Here is a 17402-nt window from a genome sequence, read left to right as displayed (position 1 = left end):
GCTAGAGAATGTTGCTTCTTTGTTCTAGATGGAAAATGAATCTTTCTAGATCATTTCATTTTTATTTTACAATATTGGAAGAATGTTAATTAAAAAAACCCTTCACAAATAAGAATTTCATTAAGGAGTGCAATTCCGGTGAAGTGACACTAGCTTTATGTGACAATTTCTATAGTCTCTGGAAACACAACTTTCACTGATTTCAAACAGAGTCAGCCTGGCTAAGGGAAAGTACTTTAGGATCTGGTTGTCTCGCATTTTTGTTGAAGAAATGTTTGGGTGGAATGGATATAGTGAGGATATACAGTGGGCATGTCTACATGAGAGGCTAACTGCACAGAAGCATAATAATACTGCATGTCACACCATAAACAGTGCTAATACGCTACTGCGCAGTATTATTAGGCTACTGTGCAGTAGTGTGCAGTAATTTGGTACTTGAACTTAATGCACACTAACTATGGTGCATTAATGAATGTGTAGACATGTCCACTGAGATCTAATACTACCAGGTCTCATGCATATAAATCCACCAAAGCCAAGCTGCTCTATATCACACGAGCTCTTGTTGTGAGAAGTATGGAGCTCTAATGCTGGTCCTTCTGTGGTCACTTCTCACTGGTTTTTCAGAGACGTAGCATGAATAGAGCATCAAGAGTGCAAAATCTAGTATCTACCATACAGGTGCATGAGCCACGTCTGGGTTCCTTGTTCGCGATCACAGCAAAGGCACCATGGGTTAGAGAGACCTTATCTAGACTATGCATTGGGCCCTCCCTCTTCCACAGTTACAAAGATGGTTTCAAATTCTTTTTGCAAATGCAGCTTTCCTTCATACTAGGTTGTTTCTAGGTGGCTCAGGATTGTTACCATGGGTAAATGGAGGGCTTAATTAGCCCATGCGGATCCCTTCAAACCTACATACAGATCTCACATAAGCAGTCAGAGGAGAGGAGATTCTTCCTGGTTTTTTATCTATGGGCATTCAGTATCAGTCTTTTATTCTACTGGAACATCATCTGCCAAACTTCAAAAGCTTGCTTCCACATTCAATACTTCATACCTCTTTTCTGAATATATCAATATAACTCACTCAGCAACCAGTACTGCTAGGAAGGGAGATTGTCTTTAGAAAGCTATAGTCTCACATATTTTATCATTTTTATATCTTCAAATATGATTGATCAATGTTTTAACTTAATATTTTTAGTATTTTCACTCAACAATAAGATCGGCTACAGCACAATTCCCCAACGGTAGCCACACTGTGGGTGTTAGTTTTATTGCAGCTAAGATTATTGAAGGTTCACTTAGAAAGCAAGTTAGATTTTGAAGCGATTATTCAAGCACTAGTAAACTAACTTCCTTAACATTTCCTCAAACAAGAACTTTGTCCAAAATGCTTCAAATAAGCAAACTTCTTTCCTGAGCTTTCTAGAGAGCAAAGAAATAAACAGAAAATCAGATAATGTTACATGCAATGGCTGAACTCACCTGCCTTCTCAGCCTTGTGCTTTGGACGGTCCTGTCCTGGAAGGCACGGGCAGGGCCCCTCACATCGTGCTGAGATAGTTTTGCCAGAAGTACATGCATGGAACTCCAACTTGCACTGTAATTGCAAGAAAGAAAGAACGGGCATTCAGCACTTCCAAGGAAGCATTTAGCCTCTGAAGCCAATAGATAAAGTCCTGCAGTGTGGAGACTTCATTGCTCGTATGAGGGAGTTTTGGTAATTCATTTTACATTTCATGAAAATTACTGCAGAGTCCCTTACTTGTTGTTTAAAATCACTATCCACAAACACTGAGTAACCATCCAGCCTGTAACCCAACCCAGAAATGGAATTACTTTATTAGACAAGCAAGTCTTAATTATCACAAAGTACTTTTCTCTATTCCCCTTAGATCTTCCCTGGAAACTTGCACTGATGGGATTATAGGATGTCTTTGGCTAGGGATAGAAATTACACATAAACTGGCATAAGTGATCAGAAACCAGTTCAGTTCTGTAACACAACAGAAGTTCAGTGCACATAAACCACTTTCAAAATGGCCACAACTGGTTTAAGATAAACCTGGATGATACAGAATCAGACTTACCTGATTTAGGTTCAATTGATTCATTTAACTTCTGTCCCAGATCCCCTCCAGATTCAAGTTAACTCACAGTCTGCCAGCATCCCAGGATGCTTTGCACCTCCCCTGCAAGCACCCCTTTGCGGGTAGGCGGGCTAGTGCCCGTGTTCCCTCTAAGCTGTGTGTCGTGCGCAGCCATGCAGGCGTACCTGGCAGCATGGCATGAGTGCACCTGCACGGCTGGGCAGCTTAAAGGGAATGCTGGGTCGTGCTCCCTGCACCCCGGCCCCCACACTTCTGGCCTGGGCTACTGCAGGCAGGTGACTGCATTTCTGGAATCAAAAGTGAATGTCTGTTCATTTGCTTAGTGGTTCAATCTATGCAGCTTAGATGAACCTGGAAAGACAGAACCGATTCAGCCTCAGGCTTTTTGACTATCTGAGTTTAACCTTCAAGGTCAAAATTCAACTTCTTTAGGGCAAGGAGACTTGTACAAGATTTGGCATTAAGTGGGGGAAGATGGAGAAATTATTGTTCCAAACAATAGACGCACCCTTGCTCTATCATAATAATGAAAAAAGTCAAATTCTTGCTTTTGGGACCCTTAAAAGAATAATAGGGCAGGGGTTGTATTGTATTTTACTCCATGAACATGAATTATATTTTATGAGTGATTTTGTTCTAAGAGAGTGTCTTTACAATTGTCCTCCCTCTCTAGTTTTTTTTTTTTTTGAGGCTATGTTGGGCATGACATCAGGAAGAAGTACACACACAGTAGACCTCACTGGGAGGAGGTATGAGGCCTCAAATTTATCAGACAGCACTACTGCTGGGGGGTGGGTGGGGTTGACTGCTTTATTATCATGGTTACAAACAAGCAACTTTGGAAAGCAGAAGTTAACCAGCTTGGAGCATTGTTTCATTCAGAAACCGATATGCTAAACTCAGCCTCTTTTCTCAAGCAATTTTCCCGGAATAGGGGCTGTAAGATTTCACGCAGGGGGAGGTTTTGCCTTTGGGTCACCAGTGTCTGCCTCTCCATCTTCCAAGCTGTGCAGGCTGTAAACAGTGTCACAGAGGCAAAACCTCTCCCGTACATTGGGATTTTATTTCAGAACTCGTCTCCTTTTAAAAGAAGACCTATCTGCGGGGACATGCTATGCTTTGAAATGTGTAGGCATATCACAAGGCTTAAGGATGTGACATTATAAAGCAGTAACACTAACCAGTCAGAATGCAGTGGCCCACTGTAGCTCCTGGAGCTACATCCGTTGAACAAAATGACAGCATATTCCTCTAATATTTTGGTACAATGAAAGCAGAGAGAATGGAACAGGATGTTATTGCAAGATAAATGCCTCCTCCTTTGAAAGTACTGTAATGTCTTGGCTTTGCTTCTGTTTATTTTGGTTAAAAGAGCTCAGCTTTGCCCAGGCTTTAATCTAGCAGCAGGAGACCATTATCCTGCAACTGCATCCTATTCTGTTGACATTATCTCCCCGGCCCATTTTGAACGTCAATGCGCCCTGGTGGTTGTGCGCCCTGTGTGATGTTCTACCCTTCTGATTTAGAAAATGCACGGACACACAGGCAGGCGGCTTAGCTCAGCTTGCGGTTTCCTCTGCTGGGTTTGCGAATGACTGTGGGAACTGGATGTGCCTATTTTTCATCTTTACGAAAAAGACGCAAACACAATTGCTTTATCTCAGACGTTTCCCCAGAACGCACAACAGCAACGCTAGCAGCTTAGCGGGAAAAGGGAGAGACCTTGATTCAATTTCCTTGTCTCCCATCTTCAAGATGCTACTGAGAATACAGTAATAAATCTTTCCTCTGCAGCTGGGCTTGATGATTTAATCCATTACAAAACATCTATTAATTACATATTTTATTATGTATAATAAATGTAAATGATGTGTCTTAGCATTAGCAATTATAATTCAAGTACTTATTTATCCTTAAGATGCTGAGACCCATTTCAAACCCATTATCTCACTTAGTTAAAGAAAGAAAGATAGCTTCATTTAGGGAAACAGGGAAACTTTTGTGGGGTTGTCTTATTCACCGGCAGAAATGGCAACCCAGCATCTTAATGAGCAAACCGGAGGTGGATTAAAATAGGGAAGGTCTATAATAGAAACGTGCACAGTAAGAATAAGGCAGCTGCGGGTAAAGTCCCAAATCTTGAAAACACTTAAACATGTGAGTAACTTCCTCGCATGATTAGCTATTCTTGTACAAAGTTACCTACCTGCATGATGGGGTAGGTGGAGGGAAGAGGGGAAATGTAGGAATTGCTACATTCTGAATACAGAAGAGAGTCAAGTAGCTGAACTAACCGGGACCAGAACAAGATCGTAAATCCAGCGTTCAGTTAATATAATATAATATAATATAATATAATATAATATAATATAATTAATTTAGATGCATAATGTACACAAGCACAAACAGTTTGTGTCCTTCTAGTCACCAAGCTACTACCACATATCACACAGGCTGGCGACATGTCCTGCATTTGGGTAATGACGTCTGGATCACTGACTCTTTTCTGCATTAAGCTAGAATGGTACCAGTTACAGCACAGGGCTTTGCAATACAGAGCTCTGCCAGTCCTTTTACACATTTTCATCTTTCTCAGGAAAAACATGGAAACATTTTATTTTCCTTGAGTTTGCCTTTTGTCTTACTCAGATCACCACCTTATTCTTTATCTAGAAGCAGCTACCTTTTAATGGTGCTACCTATATCAAAATGGGTGCAGTGCACAGATAAACTGGTTAGACAGAACCCCAGATGGAGGAAAAATACAGTCTACAATTGCCCTTCTACCGTGTCTCAAGCACCTACTCTGGACATGTTCAAGAAGCGTTTGGATGATCATCCCGCTGGGGTCATTGGACCCTAGCTGACTTCCTGCCCCTGAGGCAGGGGGCTGGACCCGATGGTCTCGCAAGGTCCCTTCCAGCCCTAGTGTCTACGAAATCCATGAAATCAAATCCAGGAGTACCTCATGGAGATATATCAAACTTCCCCAAACTTGAGAGCCTGCATCATTATTTTACTGCTCGCTGTTGCGATTCTCCTTTGGTACCACATACTGGTTGTACACGATACACTGCGTTTCCTTTTAACTTTGTGTATGAAGCTACAGTCGTCTAGAATGATCCCCAAGGCCCGGAGAACTGTTCTTTTACTGCAGATGGGATTGGCTCTGTTATTTCTTGCTAAATGTGTATAGATATCAACAAAGCACACAAGGGGGAAAATGGTAAAACTTATTCAAGGGAAGTTCATCAATTAATTTATTCAACTCAGAAGTGGGAAATTATTACAGAGAGAATTTTGGCTCAAGTGTTCCTGTGAGAATCCACTACCCGAATTGTGTGATGATTCCATTTTTATTGTCAGCAAACTTAAAGCCATGTGTTTTGCATAAGCACTCATATTTTGAGGGGGAAAACAATCAAATGGCTGCATACAATTTATTCTTAGCTATTATATACTTCGCTACATTAGACTAACTTCTTGCTTCTAGGCCTCTTTCTCCTGCCTCCTACCAGAAGAAACCATCTGATATTTTCTTTCAAGCAAACAAAGTGTCCCTGTTTCTCAGCTTTGGGCTCTTGAAGGCCGGATTCTGATCTCTCCAACACCCTTGTAACATCACTGTAGAGGTACTCTGATCTCTTTTTACACTGTTGTATCTCTCATTAGCTCATTTGACTGCTGGCATTAATCTTGATTTATTTGAAGTAAAGGGGATCTGAACCAGACTCCTGAAGTCAGAAAGGGTATGGGTATATTGCCACCTTGCTGATCCCTTTGAAACTTTATGTTATTTGCCTTGTGAGTTGAAATGCGGGCTCTGAATGAGAGGAGATGAATACCAAGATGCTTTGGGTGAAAGCAGACAGAGCGAATGCAGTAAACAGAGCAAACGACCATGAAGTCACTCCTTTAAAATACTGGTGCTGACTTTGAATATGATGTTACATTTTATAGGTGCCTATTTACATGTCATTATAAAAAGCTGAGTGCTGAATCCTGCTAGACGAGATGTTTTAAAACTTTGCAGTTTGGCAGAGTTCAAGCTAAGCCCACACCGAGCGTTCGTGTAACACCCTTCACCTTCTTTCTTTCCCGCAGAGAATTATTTCAACGTTGCCTTTGTTTACGGAAAAATCTTTTGTTCACTCCCAATGTGTCTCTTCTAAACTCCAGATATAAATAACAAAAGCTCATTATTTTGTGCCTTATCTTTTGCTTACTACCTGCCACAGGCAGAAACTAAAACTTTTGAAAATTACAGCATGCATATATATTTTAATCCAAGGTTTCTTTATATCAGTATTTTTTTTTCCTTCTGTATCTGTCTGAGCAGATAATTACAATCCGCTGGAATTCAGACACCCCTTCAAGAAAGGGCTGTTTGTTTCCATGCATTTAAGCAATGTCTACTGTTGCTGCTATAGCTATTTCCATTAGAAACCCCTATCTCCTAATGTCTCTCTTACTGAAGAAAAAAAAAAGAGTCATTATATGTTATGTTGAGAATACAGTGACTCGGCCCAAAGGCCACGTACTTTCTTTTTTTCTTAAACTGGCACGGTAGAAAATGGTTTGTTTTTTTTTTAATTTGAGAGAAAAATATTATTGGTTGAGATGAGGTCCCCTCTTCTATCTCCATCTGACACAGATATAGGAACAATATGCTTTAGCGGAGAGTCTGCAAGCTTTTAGGATTCATGCCCTGGTTCTGCAAAAAAACAACTGACTGCACACGCATAATAAGTGTTTGCAGACTTCAGTGGAGTTAAAGCTGATTTCTGTACATCAGTTCAAGAAAGAGCATGATGTGGCCCAGATGCCTTCTGCTGACCGCTGATGTAGCACTGTCCTCCTCATCTGCCTGTCTGTCTCCACTTACCATCTCTTTTCTCATACTTAAATAGCAGGAGCTTTGGAGCAAAGTCTACCTTTTTCTCTTGCATTTGTATTTCACTCAGCACCCTGGGAGTCTAGGGTGTTAATGCAATAGAAAAAGGAACAGGGAGGTTGGTCAAAAAGCCATTTCTTTTTTGTATAAAGATGGCTGCCCCAGACACACACGATAATTTACCCTGCCAAAATGATCATATAAAGGATTTGTCACAATCAGGTCACCGATTAAGAGCTCCGTTCTCCTAATCAGCGTACACAGGCCCCATTAATATTAATAAAAGTTAAACATGTGTATCAATGGTAGAATAGCCCCCTAATTACCACATGCAATCTATTGGGTAAATATGTATTTAGCCATTTTTGAAATGCGTCTTATTTGTGGTTTTGAAGGAGATGTTACAGCTAGCTGGGTCAGGAATCCTGTTTGTTTTAGGGGCTGCGTATAGATTGACAGGGAGGACCATTATTATGTGCCAAGTCAACAAACACCCATTCCAAAAAGTCCCTCTTGCTGCATATTTCCGCAACAGACTGGGGATTCATAACCTACAGAGATACCAGGTTTCTAAGAGGCCCTTATTAAAACAGCCTGAACACATAATTTATGCAGCTGAGTATAATGACTCCCAGGTAGTTCAGTTACCAGTAGCAGTGAATCCAGGGCAGAGGGGATGTCAGTGCAGGCTGTACGTGTCTGCCAGAGCTTTGGGTTGCTGGCAGGTGCTGAAGTCCCGACTGCTGTATCTTCACTGATATTCTTACCCAGCAGCAATCACACCTTCAGCTGTGGCGCACGCATATGGTAAGAGGCAAAGGCAGATCTGTTTCCATATGTCAGGTCTGTTTCCATATATTTCCCGCAGAAGGACTGTGTATTTATCTTACAAGCTGGTAAGTGGATTGACATAAAGCAATAGGTTTATAGTTAAATGCTATCCTGCTGGTAAGAAATAAGTGAAGGAGAAGAAACTGTAGACTTAAGAAGGCTGAATTTCCCAAGTGGAGTAATTTTTGAAGAAGCAGTAAAGCTACCGCTGGCAGTCATCTTGAACTGTTTCAATGTTCCAGTGGCAGCGCTGGAAACCAAGGAGATAATCATGTACTACTGGAAAACTGCTCAGCTGAACAGAGCAAAATCAGCTCATTTTGGCTCCTCTGGACAGATCATCCAAGTAAAAAATTCTGATTTAATACAAAATAAATTGCCCTGAGAAACAGCCAGACATCAGGTCACTCAATGTGAAAGAGGAGTGTTAAAACATGGAGTTAATTGTATCAGTCTGAAGACAGTCCATGTAAAGGAACAGCCAGGATGCATCAGTCTAAAGGAGATTAGAAGACCCAGGGCACTTCTAGATGGGCGTGCACATGTGGTACGTGGTGCTGTTGACCCATCTGTGGCACCACACACAGCACATGTAGGCATTCCCTATGCTGCTAATTTGCAGCATGGTGGGGGACGATGACTGACACTGGGAGATCCTGGTACCAAAAACCCCGTACTAGAAAAAAGCAGGGCAGTGCACGTGGCAGCAGCATGCGCCACCCGAAACTGGAGCCTGACCGGTTGCCGGTCAGGCTTCCTGCTCCCGGAGGCCCCCAAGAGCCTAGGTAAGGCTGCTGTGGCCAGTCCATGTGCTGGCCCCAGCCTACCCTACCCAACCCCACCTGGGGCAGCTTGCTGCATGCCAGAGCACGTGTGCAAGCATGTTCCCTGGGGACGAGTAGCAGTGGCACATATTGTGCTGCTCCTATTTGTCCCTGGGGAAACACAGGAGTGCTCATCTGGGTGTGCCCCCAGAGCCCACTGTAAGCCTTATGAATGAAGTGTGAAAATACACACTCGTGCACTACTCCCAAAACAGACCAGTGCTTTAAGTCACAGCACTGCAGCCTGATACATGGTAGATAGACCAAGTGTTTTATTAACAATGGGAGGATCTGTTCTTGACAACATGTAAGCCTTGTCTTCACAGTGACCAGGTCAGAATACACATTCTTCCTGGTGAAGATACATCCTTCCGGTTAAGTTCTGCCCCCCTCGAAATGAATAGGAGTCCTGACAGGTCTAGAATGGTACACCTAAATGGCAAATACAGTTATTGCTACCATGAGTAGTCCTATTGTTTTCATTTATAGTATGTACTACTCTGCTTGGTAATGCTTTCAAGAAATATTCCATCAGCAGAGATATTTTAAAACAAACTTATCCTGTTCTCCCAATTGCATAATGCTTCTTACATGCACAATGAACCTGAAAGATTAACGCTTCCTGGTTGCAAATGTCTAACAGATTTCTTTCTGCGGGATCCACATAATAACCCCTTCAGCAAGCTGCATATGTGAGTTCTCACCTATTAATACATTTAACTTCCACTCTCCCAAAAGAGAAATTACTTTAACTCACCTCACTATTGCACTTAGTTTCCTTCCTTTAAATATTTTCTTTCAATTGCTTTTGCTCCTATCAAACCTCTCTCTATTTTTAACTATTCATAATTAGGAGCTGACAGTTCCCAGCTAATCGTGTTATTCAAAGTTGAAGCAGGCTGCTTACAATTCCTGTCTAAAGTAACACTGTCTTAGCATTAATAAAAGGAAAATCACAGCAACATGCTGGAGTAGAAAACAATTGATGCTGCCTGATAGCCACTGCCATGTAATTGAGATACATTCCCATGTGAGTGCCACTTATCAATCAAAATGAGAACAACGATTTGTCATTTTTACATGTTTCAAATGACTAAAGGCAATCTAATTTCTCTCATGGAGACAAGGCATCGGATAATGTGAAGATAATCAAGGAGTAACGATCTGTGGCTGGGCACACATTCCAAAGCTCCAGCCATCAGCGAAACAACTGCGCCCTATGACATAGGGAAGGCATAGCATGACCTTCAGCTTCCACCCCATCAGTTCCAAGTAACAAGGAGTTATACATACCTGAGAAGGATTTGTATTGATCTAGCATGAAATCTCTGCTTGCACAGTCTCTGCTCATTACATAGGTACTGGCAAACTTGCATCTAATGATCTGTTATTGGAAGGGCATACTGGTACTAGGCCTGTGCAAATAGGGAAGTATTCGGTTCGGATTCGGCCGATTCGGAGGACAGTGATTTGATTCAGAGATTCGGATCACTGTCCCGAATTGGTTCGGCTGAATCAGCTTTGGGAGATTTGGTGCTGATTCAGAGAGATTCACTGATTTGGATCAGCTGGGGAGAGGCAGGTTCTCCCGTGGCTCCTCCAGCTGTACCTGCTTCTCCCTGGGTAGGGGGAGCTGCGGGAGAAACATCCATGGCTGCTCTGCCCGGCCCCATCCCCTGCCTGGCCCCAGCCTAGTCCCTGCACTTTAAAAAAAAAAAAGCCCCACACTCACCGGCTGCAGCAGCAGTGATCGGGAACTCTGGGCACTCATGGCAGAGCCCCCCCACACAGCACAGGGCAGTGGCGGGCAGCAGAGATCGCCTCCCCACTTGGTAGCTGCCCCATGACAGGGTAAAGTGTGGCCCAGCAGGGCAGAGACCCTGCTCCCAGTGCTGCTGCGCCCGCATCCTGCAGCACCCCTCCCCCTCCCCAAGTAATAAGCCCCTCCTTCCCCAGCTGGGTGGCTTGTCCCAGCCCCAGCCCCAGCTCCAGCTCCAAATCTTCCCTCCCCCCTCACCCAACCCCAACAGACTTACCAGCTGGAGGCGTCTGTCAGGTGGCTGTCTATGGCTGAATCTACAAAGCGGCTGAATCTTTTCCAAAGCTTTTCCAAATTGATTCAGAGCTTTTAACTGGTCTCCCGATTTGATTTGGATTTGGAGGTTCACCCCAAATCGGGCTGAATATCCTCCGAATTGAATCAGCTACTGAAGCTATGCACAGCCCTAGCCGGTACCTCTTCAGGATTTTATCAGACCCATCACCATGGCATGTGAGTACCTACAGTACTTCACATACAAATCTCCCCTCCCCATAGTAGCTCAGGAGACCTGTGTAATCCCTGAAGGATTCTTCAGTTAGGAATATTGCTTCTAAAGAGACCTGGAGAAGTTTCACAGGTCTGGATACTTGTACATTGCTGGGATGGATTTGGAGTTGCTTTCATGTGCACAGTATACTTGTCTGATAAACACTGAGGGTGCACATCCTGCACACCTGGGGTGCTGGGGGATGTCACAAGTCAATGGTAGATGGAGCACTGATTCTGGGCACAAAAATAAGTTGTTGTGATGTAAACAAGGGTGGGGGCTTACAGCATGTCAGCTGTAAGCTGACCATTGCTTGCCCTTGTTCCACTGAAGGGGAGCTGGCATTTGCCCTGGGGCAGGAAGGTACACAAAGACAGTTACCTTGGAGTGCCAGCCTCATTTACCTTGCAAATACTAATGAATCAAACAAAAAGGAGTTTTAGGATTTTAGGATTACTGTTGGTAGGCATTGAGAACCTGGCGGAAGAGCCGTAGTGACCACAAATGGATTCACTTTAAATTAAACGGAAGGATAAAGAAAAACAGGTCTATGTCTAAGGTCTGCTTTTTCCAAAGGCCAGACTTTGAAAAATTAAAGGAACCAATGAATGCAATCAACTGGACTGGAGAGCACAGGGACTCTAGCATTGGAGAAGGCTTGCATTTTCTTTCAATTAAAGATGCAAAGACTGTCTGCAACCAAAGCAAAAGGAAAAAACTTGTAAGGAATCGCGCACTGCACCTATCTAACAACTTCAGAAGTGGGGATCAGTAGTCATCAGAAAGTGTATCAAGCATGGAATCAGTAAATTGGTCAGTGAAGGAAGCTGCCTTGGAGGTCAGAAGCATAGGGATCAAGTGAAAATTGCTAAAAGTCAAGTTGAGTTATCCTTGCAATGAGCCTTACAATAAATAGTAAAAGGTGCTTTAGCCATACAAATAAAAGGAGAAGAGGAAAAAAGTAAGGCTGCTGTGCAGTGAGAATGGGGTTGAGATTAAAGATGGCCTACGTAAGGCCCCAAACCTAGATGAATAGCCTCAGTTTTCAATAAAGACAAGGATATTGAATACAGCAACAAAAGCATAATGGAGGGTATCGACATGGAAATGATCACATCCAAGGTGAAAACAGAAATGTACTCAAGCCACGGGGACTAGATAACCACCACCTCTGGATTTTGAAAGAAGTGGTAGATGAAACTGCAAGGACTTGTAATGAATCTGTCAAATCAGGGGTAGTATCCTATGCCTAGAGAACAGCAAACATAGTGCATATATTTAAGAAAAGAAGGATAAAGTGAAAAGAATCTACATGCAATAGTATTCCAGATGTGGAAATGAATTTTGAACAAAAGAATAATCTAGAACAGTGGTTTTCAACCTTGTTTCATTTGTGGACCCCTTTGGAAATTCCAAATGGAGGTGTGGGCCCCTTTGGATTGTAAGTGTGGGTGTTCACATACTTTTCATTGATCCTAGTCATCTTTCATGGATCTCTTAGACATAGTCTGTGAACCTCCAGTGGTCTGCAGACCACACACTGAAAACCACCGCTCTAAAAGATGGAAGTTAGTGGACAGTGGGACAAAAGTGAGCAATATGAGTTTACCAACGATAGACTGTACAGGACTAAGCTCATATCTTTCTCTGCTCACTGAATTTTTAGGCAGGAAAAATGTGATAGCTATAATCTACCTGGACTTCAATAAAGCATTTAATGAGGTGCCACAAAAGAAATTATTTACTAAGTGGAAGAAAGCATGAATACTAGAACTGTACAGTGAGTAAAGAACTGGCAAAAGGGAAATGACAACCGGGTTGACAGCAGGGGAATACTGCCCAGGATGGAGGTTGCGTGTGGACGTCCTCAAGAATCAGCCTTGTGCTTTATTTAATATTTTCATCAGTGACACTGGCACAAAAATTAGTCGAGACTATTTTGTGGGGGAAGAAACCCAAGGATTAGACCCATTTGCTGTTGTAAGTACAAAGACTCCCACCTTTTCAGTCAGGTAATTTGTGCCATAACCATGAACAAGCTGATGGGAGAAGGTCCAGATTGTGGTGTTAAAAATATATGCAGTCAGGATATACTCATAGCTGCACAGAAAAGTTCAGTTAATTTTCCACTTCCTGTGAAGGGCAGTCCTGTGGGCAGCCAGACCGTCACCCAACATTTATGCATCTTCATTGCCGTGTCCAACCCTTTCCTCAATAAGCAAAGCAAACAAGTCAGTCAGTGACCTACAAGAAAAGGTTGATCTACAAGTCAGAAGACACGTAGGGCTCCCTTGCGGTACGAGAAGGCATTCAAATTTATGACTCTAACCCTGGAAGCTGTACCAGCAGATAGGTTTACATTGCTTGAAATGTCCTGATCCCATGTCACTCTTTGTCAGTTTTTAAACGGAGTTATATCTCTGCCACACCTGCCAAGCTAGCATGAGATTTGAAGGTTTTTCTCTTTTCACACTTCATCACCAGTAATAAAATGCAGCAGGTCAACTTGGCCCTCAGTAATACCTTGTTGTAATCTCATTCCTCTCAAATTAGGTCTGCCCAAGCCTCCTAGCTTACAGAGGGTTTGCTCAGATGTCACTGAGGGCATCATTTGGCACTCAGAATCTTTTATTTTACTTGGAAAATAAAGACTACATTTGACTTTCTGAACCCAGGGGAGTTTGTGACAAAAAAGATGCTTTTTTTTTTGCTTGTAATTGGAGCAAATATGATGGGGAACTCATAAAAATGGCACTCAGAGTTCCATATTTCCTGCTGAGTAGTAGCAAAATATAAAAGCGGAGACTGTACTTTTAATCAACTTCTCAGAATTTGTAAAGAATAAAGCAAAGCCAAAACCAAACCTAAATGCATCAATTGTGGGGAAAGACAAACACCCAGAGAAACAAAACAGTTGGCAGTTATTAGTGAAGATGCTTGGCGAATATATTTTGGAACTTAGCAACCAATAAAGACTAAGCTGGCTTCAGCTTTGAAGTTAAAGCTTGTAGCATTGTTTCTGATTTCTAAAAAAAGGACAATAGCAACAACCAAACAAAAACGAAGGGGGAAAAAAAACCAACCCTGTTCTGGGCCTGGTTTCAAGGCTCACTGAATGGACTTGCTTGAAAAATGCTCATATAAATAAGTTGTGTTAGTCTGTTTGCTCAAAAATCATGAAACTGCAGCTAATCCTTTTGCAGTGTTATTCTGTTTTGGCCTTTTAATAAATCTGCCTTAAATGAAAGATGAACCCAGGCAGCAAAACACCTCCTTTGATGTTTTCAATGGTTCAAATATGCCATTTGCCAGGACAAGCTCCAGTGGTAAACTAAATATATAGAAACTTGGAAAATAACAATCATCCTCCATAGGCTGTATTTAGAGGCAGGCAGTTGGAATTGTCTTATGCCGATGACGATAACATTCAGGCAACCTGAACCCCAGGCACGAGGGAAGGCGTTCCAGACTGCAAGTCTCCTATAAGAGAGCTGCCGAGATGCAGCTGGGTCTTTTCCTTTAATGCAATGAGGGCCTATATCAAATTATCAGGAAGCTGCAGCTGCTTAACTAAATCAGTGCAGTTTCTCAAGTGTTGAAACAAGCTATTTAACTCCTTCTTTGGGGAGTCTGGTCTTCAGAATTTGTACCAGGTAGAGATGACTCATAATATACACGATAGTCGTGATCCCTGCTTAACTGCGTTCTCTGGTGCAATTCAAAAAGAACAAAAACACCGACAAACTGGCTTGAAACCTACCCTTTACATAAGACATCCTCACATTAACGAGGGCAGAACAATTTTAGTCACCGACAAGCCCACGCAAATACTGATGCTATCAAAAGAAACCACAGAATGACACTCATTAAGGAAACCGTTACCACTTCAATAGAACAGGGTGTCTACAGCTCCTGGTGCCTAATCTCTGCCCCTGCATCCCCTTCCATTCAAGCTGGCAGTGGCGGCTGTGACTCTAATCCAGTTAGGACAGGAGCGTTGTTACCATCCTCATCAAGACTGTGCAAAGTTTCTAAAGAGAACCCTGTGGGCATCCAGGCACGTGCTCCGTGGTGTGTGTGCATGTATGGGGGGAGCACTTTAATTAGAGTGCTCTAATTAAAGTACCCGCAGCAACACATGCATTGTGTCCCGCGCTTCAGAATGGCAGTGGGGGCGCTTTAACTACAGCTCGTTTGACAAGATTTAGTCAAAGCAGCCCCGCTGTCATTTTGGAACATGGGGACGCTGAATACACATGATGCGGCGGGCTGCTGATGAGCGTGCTCCAGCAGACTCGCAGCAGAGTCTAATTAGTACGTGTCAGAGCAGATCTCCATCACATGTATAGATGCCCTCTATGTACAACCATCATCTGCTGTTGTCTCTATTGTTTTTAAGCCCAAGACTGTTTTTCTTTACAGTACAATTTATCATTAGGCAGGGCAGAGCAAGGAGCAGTCAAGCGTTCTCTGTTCAAATATTATTTTCCCTAGGCTGATCACACCCTTGGGAGGGTGCTCTTAAGGGAGGAAAACCGATCTCCTCTTCTGTGGGTTATTCTGTCATCACTATTTAAGCTACCAGTGCCATAAGAAGTGGGGGGGGGGGAGCAAGTGGGGCGATCACCCCGGGTGCTGAAGTGAAGGCGCTGCCCAGCCAGGGCAGGGTGCAGGATGGAGCCATGAGTGGCTTGTTTGGGAGTTGTGGGGATGGGGGAGGGCAGGTCCCACCGGTCCACGCACTCCCGGGCAAGCCCCCTGGACCTGTGCACAGGGCAACGGCGGGTTGCCGTTGCGGGTTTTGCCCTGGGCACCAAACTTCCTTGCTATGATACTGCCTGCTACTGGACCATCTCGTACCATTGGAGCTATGCTGCTGGAAAATTCTGACATGGTTTTGTGGGCCCTTCCAGTGCTTGTCTTCAAATGGGAATCCAAGGCAGACCAAGGAAACCAGGCAAAAATTAATTCAGTCTCAAGAGTCCCTAAATTTGCACTCATTTTCCTCCCCTGGACTCCTGCCACAGGTCCCTGATGCTGCACAGTGGGAGCCATGTTTGGGATGTCGTCATGCAGATGTATGATGTCTCCTGTCTTCTCCACAGCCCAAGAAGAAAAGGGTCCCCAGCATGCTGATCATCTGTGCAATCTTCACATTGTGTGTGTGTGATGGGAAATAATTCAGTATGGGACATCCCCTGTGGCTTTCAGCTCAGCTCTTGGTGGTATATGGGTCAGATACTGCCAGCAATATGAATGTAAAAGTGTAAAAGGTGCTGCTAGAAGAAGCACCGGGGCAGAATTTGGTCCTAGTACTGGAATGTTCAAATCCTGATAGGTTTGTGGTGCAAAATGTATCTAATGGGTACATTTACAAGTCATGCACTGGTTTCATAGAGATTAGTGGTTCTGCTGGTCTTCAGTATAAGTACAACAAATCTCAGATTATTAGGATATTTCAAAGGGGAACGGACATTTTAAACTCAACCGCTACCAGCTCTCCCCCTGCAAGAATGGCATAAATCACAAAGGAGAAAACAGGTTTTCCAGAGACCTGCCAAATTTCATAATCCAAGCAAGCATCTCCACACAGTTCTTCCTATACACCGCTTCTGAGCCACAAATCCCCTGTCCCAAGTTTCTCTTGAAGACAGCACTAATTGAGCCCACTACATGAAAGTGATTTGAAGCGATATAAGATATGAATGAAGACAAACTCATTTTTGTCTGTCATTGAAGTCAGGATTAAAACCTGAGGCTCTGGAGATGAAAGGTTAGCATGTTTATGTTTCATGTGCAATGTGATTTACTACTTAATTGCTTTGATCAGCTGAAAAAAAATCACTGAGGAGGGGAAAAAATGTACAGCTTATGTTTAATATTAAAACGTTTTAGATTTTTGTAAGCTTGACTATGCAGCGCATATTCTTTTGGAGAGCTATGTAGCCGAAAGGTGAGAAAAATCATATTCTTCTGATGAGAGGGTTTGGAAGAAATCTTTCTTTCACCATTGCATCTTCTTCTTCTGCCTGCCATAGAAAGCAAATGCCTCTAGCACTGGTGTGAGCAAAACTATTGGGCAATCTTTTTTGTGGCTTTGTGGCAGAAACAACATAAAAAATGAGGGTCATGTATTAGCTGGGTTCCTTTTAGATCTTTACTCTCTTAGTGACAGGCCAGTGCATTTCTATGTATATGTGAATGCACACGTGCACTTTAGATGTTTTATCCTTTTCAGAATTACTACTGCCCATCTCTATCATGGGGAAACCTGGCATAACCAGTGCTCATTCAACAGTGTTCCTCCCATCACTGTCCATGCTCCTTCATGATGGTCACTATAACGTTGTGCTCCACATATCCATCACGCTCACAGTTGTCTTTGGTCTGAAAAGACCTACTGCACTACAAATAATGAACAGAA

The 17402-nt window shown here is 43.0% G+C and overlaps 1 protein-coding gene across 1 annotated transcript in view; it reads right to left on the bottom strand.

Annotated features, from left to right (window-relative positions):
* Positions 1-17402, bottom strand: part of SPOCK1 (SPARC (osteonectin), cwcv and kazal like domains proteoglycan 1) — a 498679-nt gene that overhangs the window by 110031 nt on the left and 371246 nt on the right. The window contains exon 6 of the mRNA XM_006261659.4: positions 1495-1609. Coding sequence (XP_006261721.2) covers positions 1495-1609 — 115 coding nt within the window. The remainder of the gene's footprint in view (positions 1-1494; positions 1610-17402) is intronic.

The sequence above is a fragment of the Alligator mississippiensis genome, chromosome 9, assembly GCF_030867095.1.
Source record: "Alligator mississippiensis isolate rAllMis1 chromosome 9, rAllMis1, whole genome shotgun sequence".
Classification (NCBI taxonomy): domain Eukaryota; kingdom Metazoa; phylum Chordata; order Crocodylia; family Alligatoridae; genus Alligator; species Alligator mississippiensis.
The sequence above is the reverse complement of the archived record's forward strand: the minus strand, read 5'-3'. Positions and strand labels throughout refer to the sequence as shown.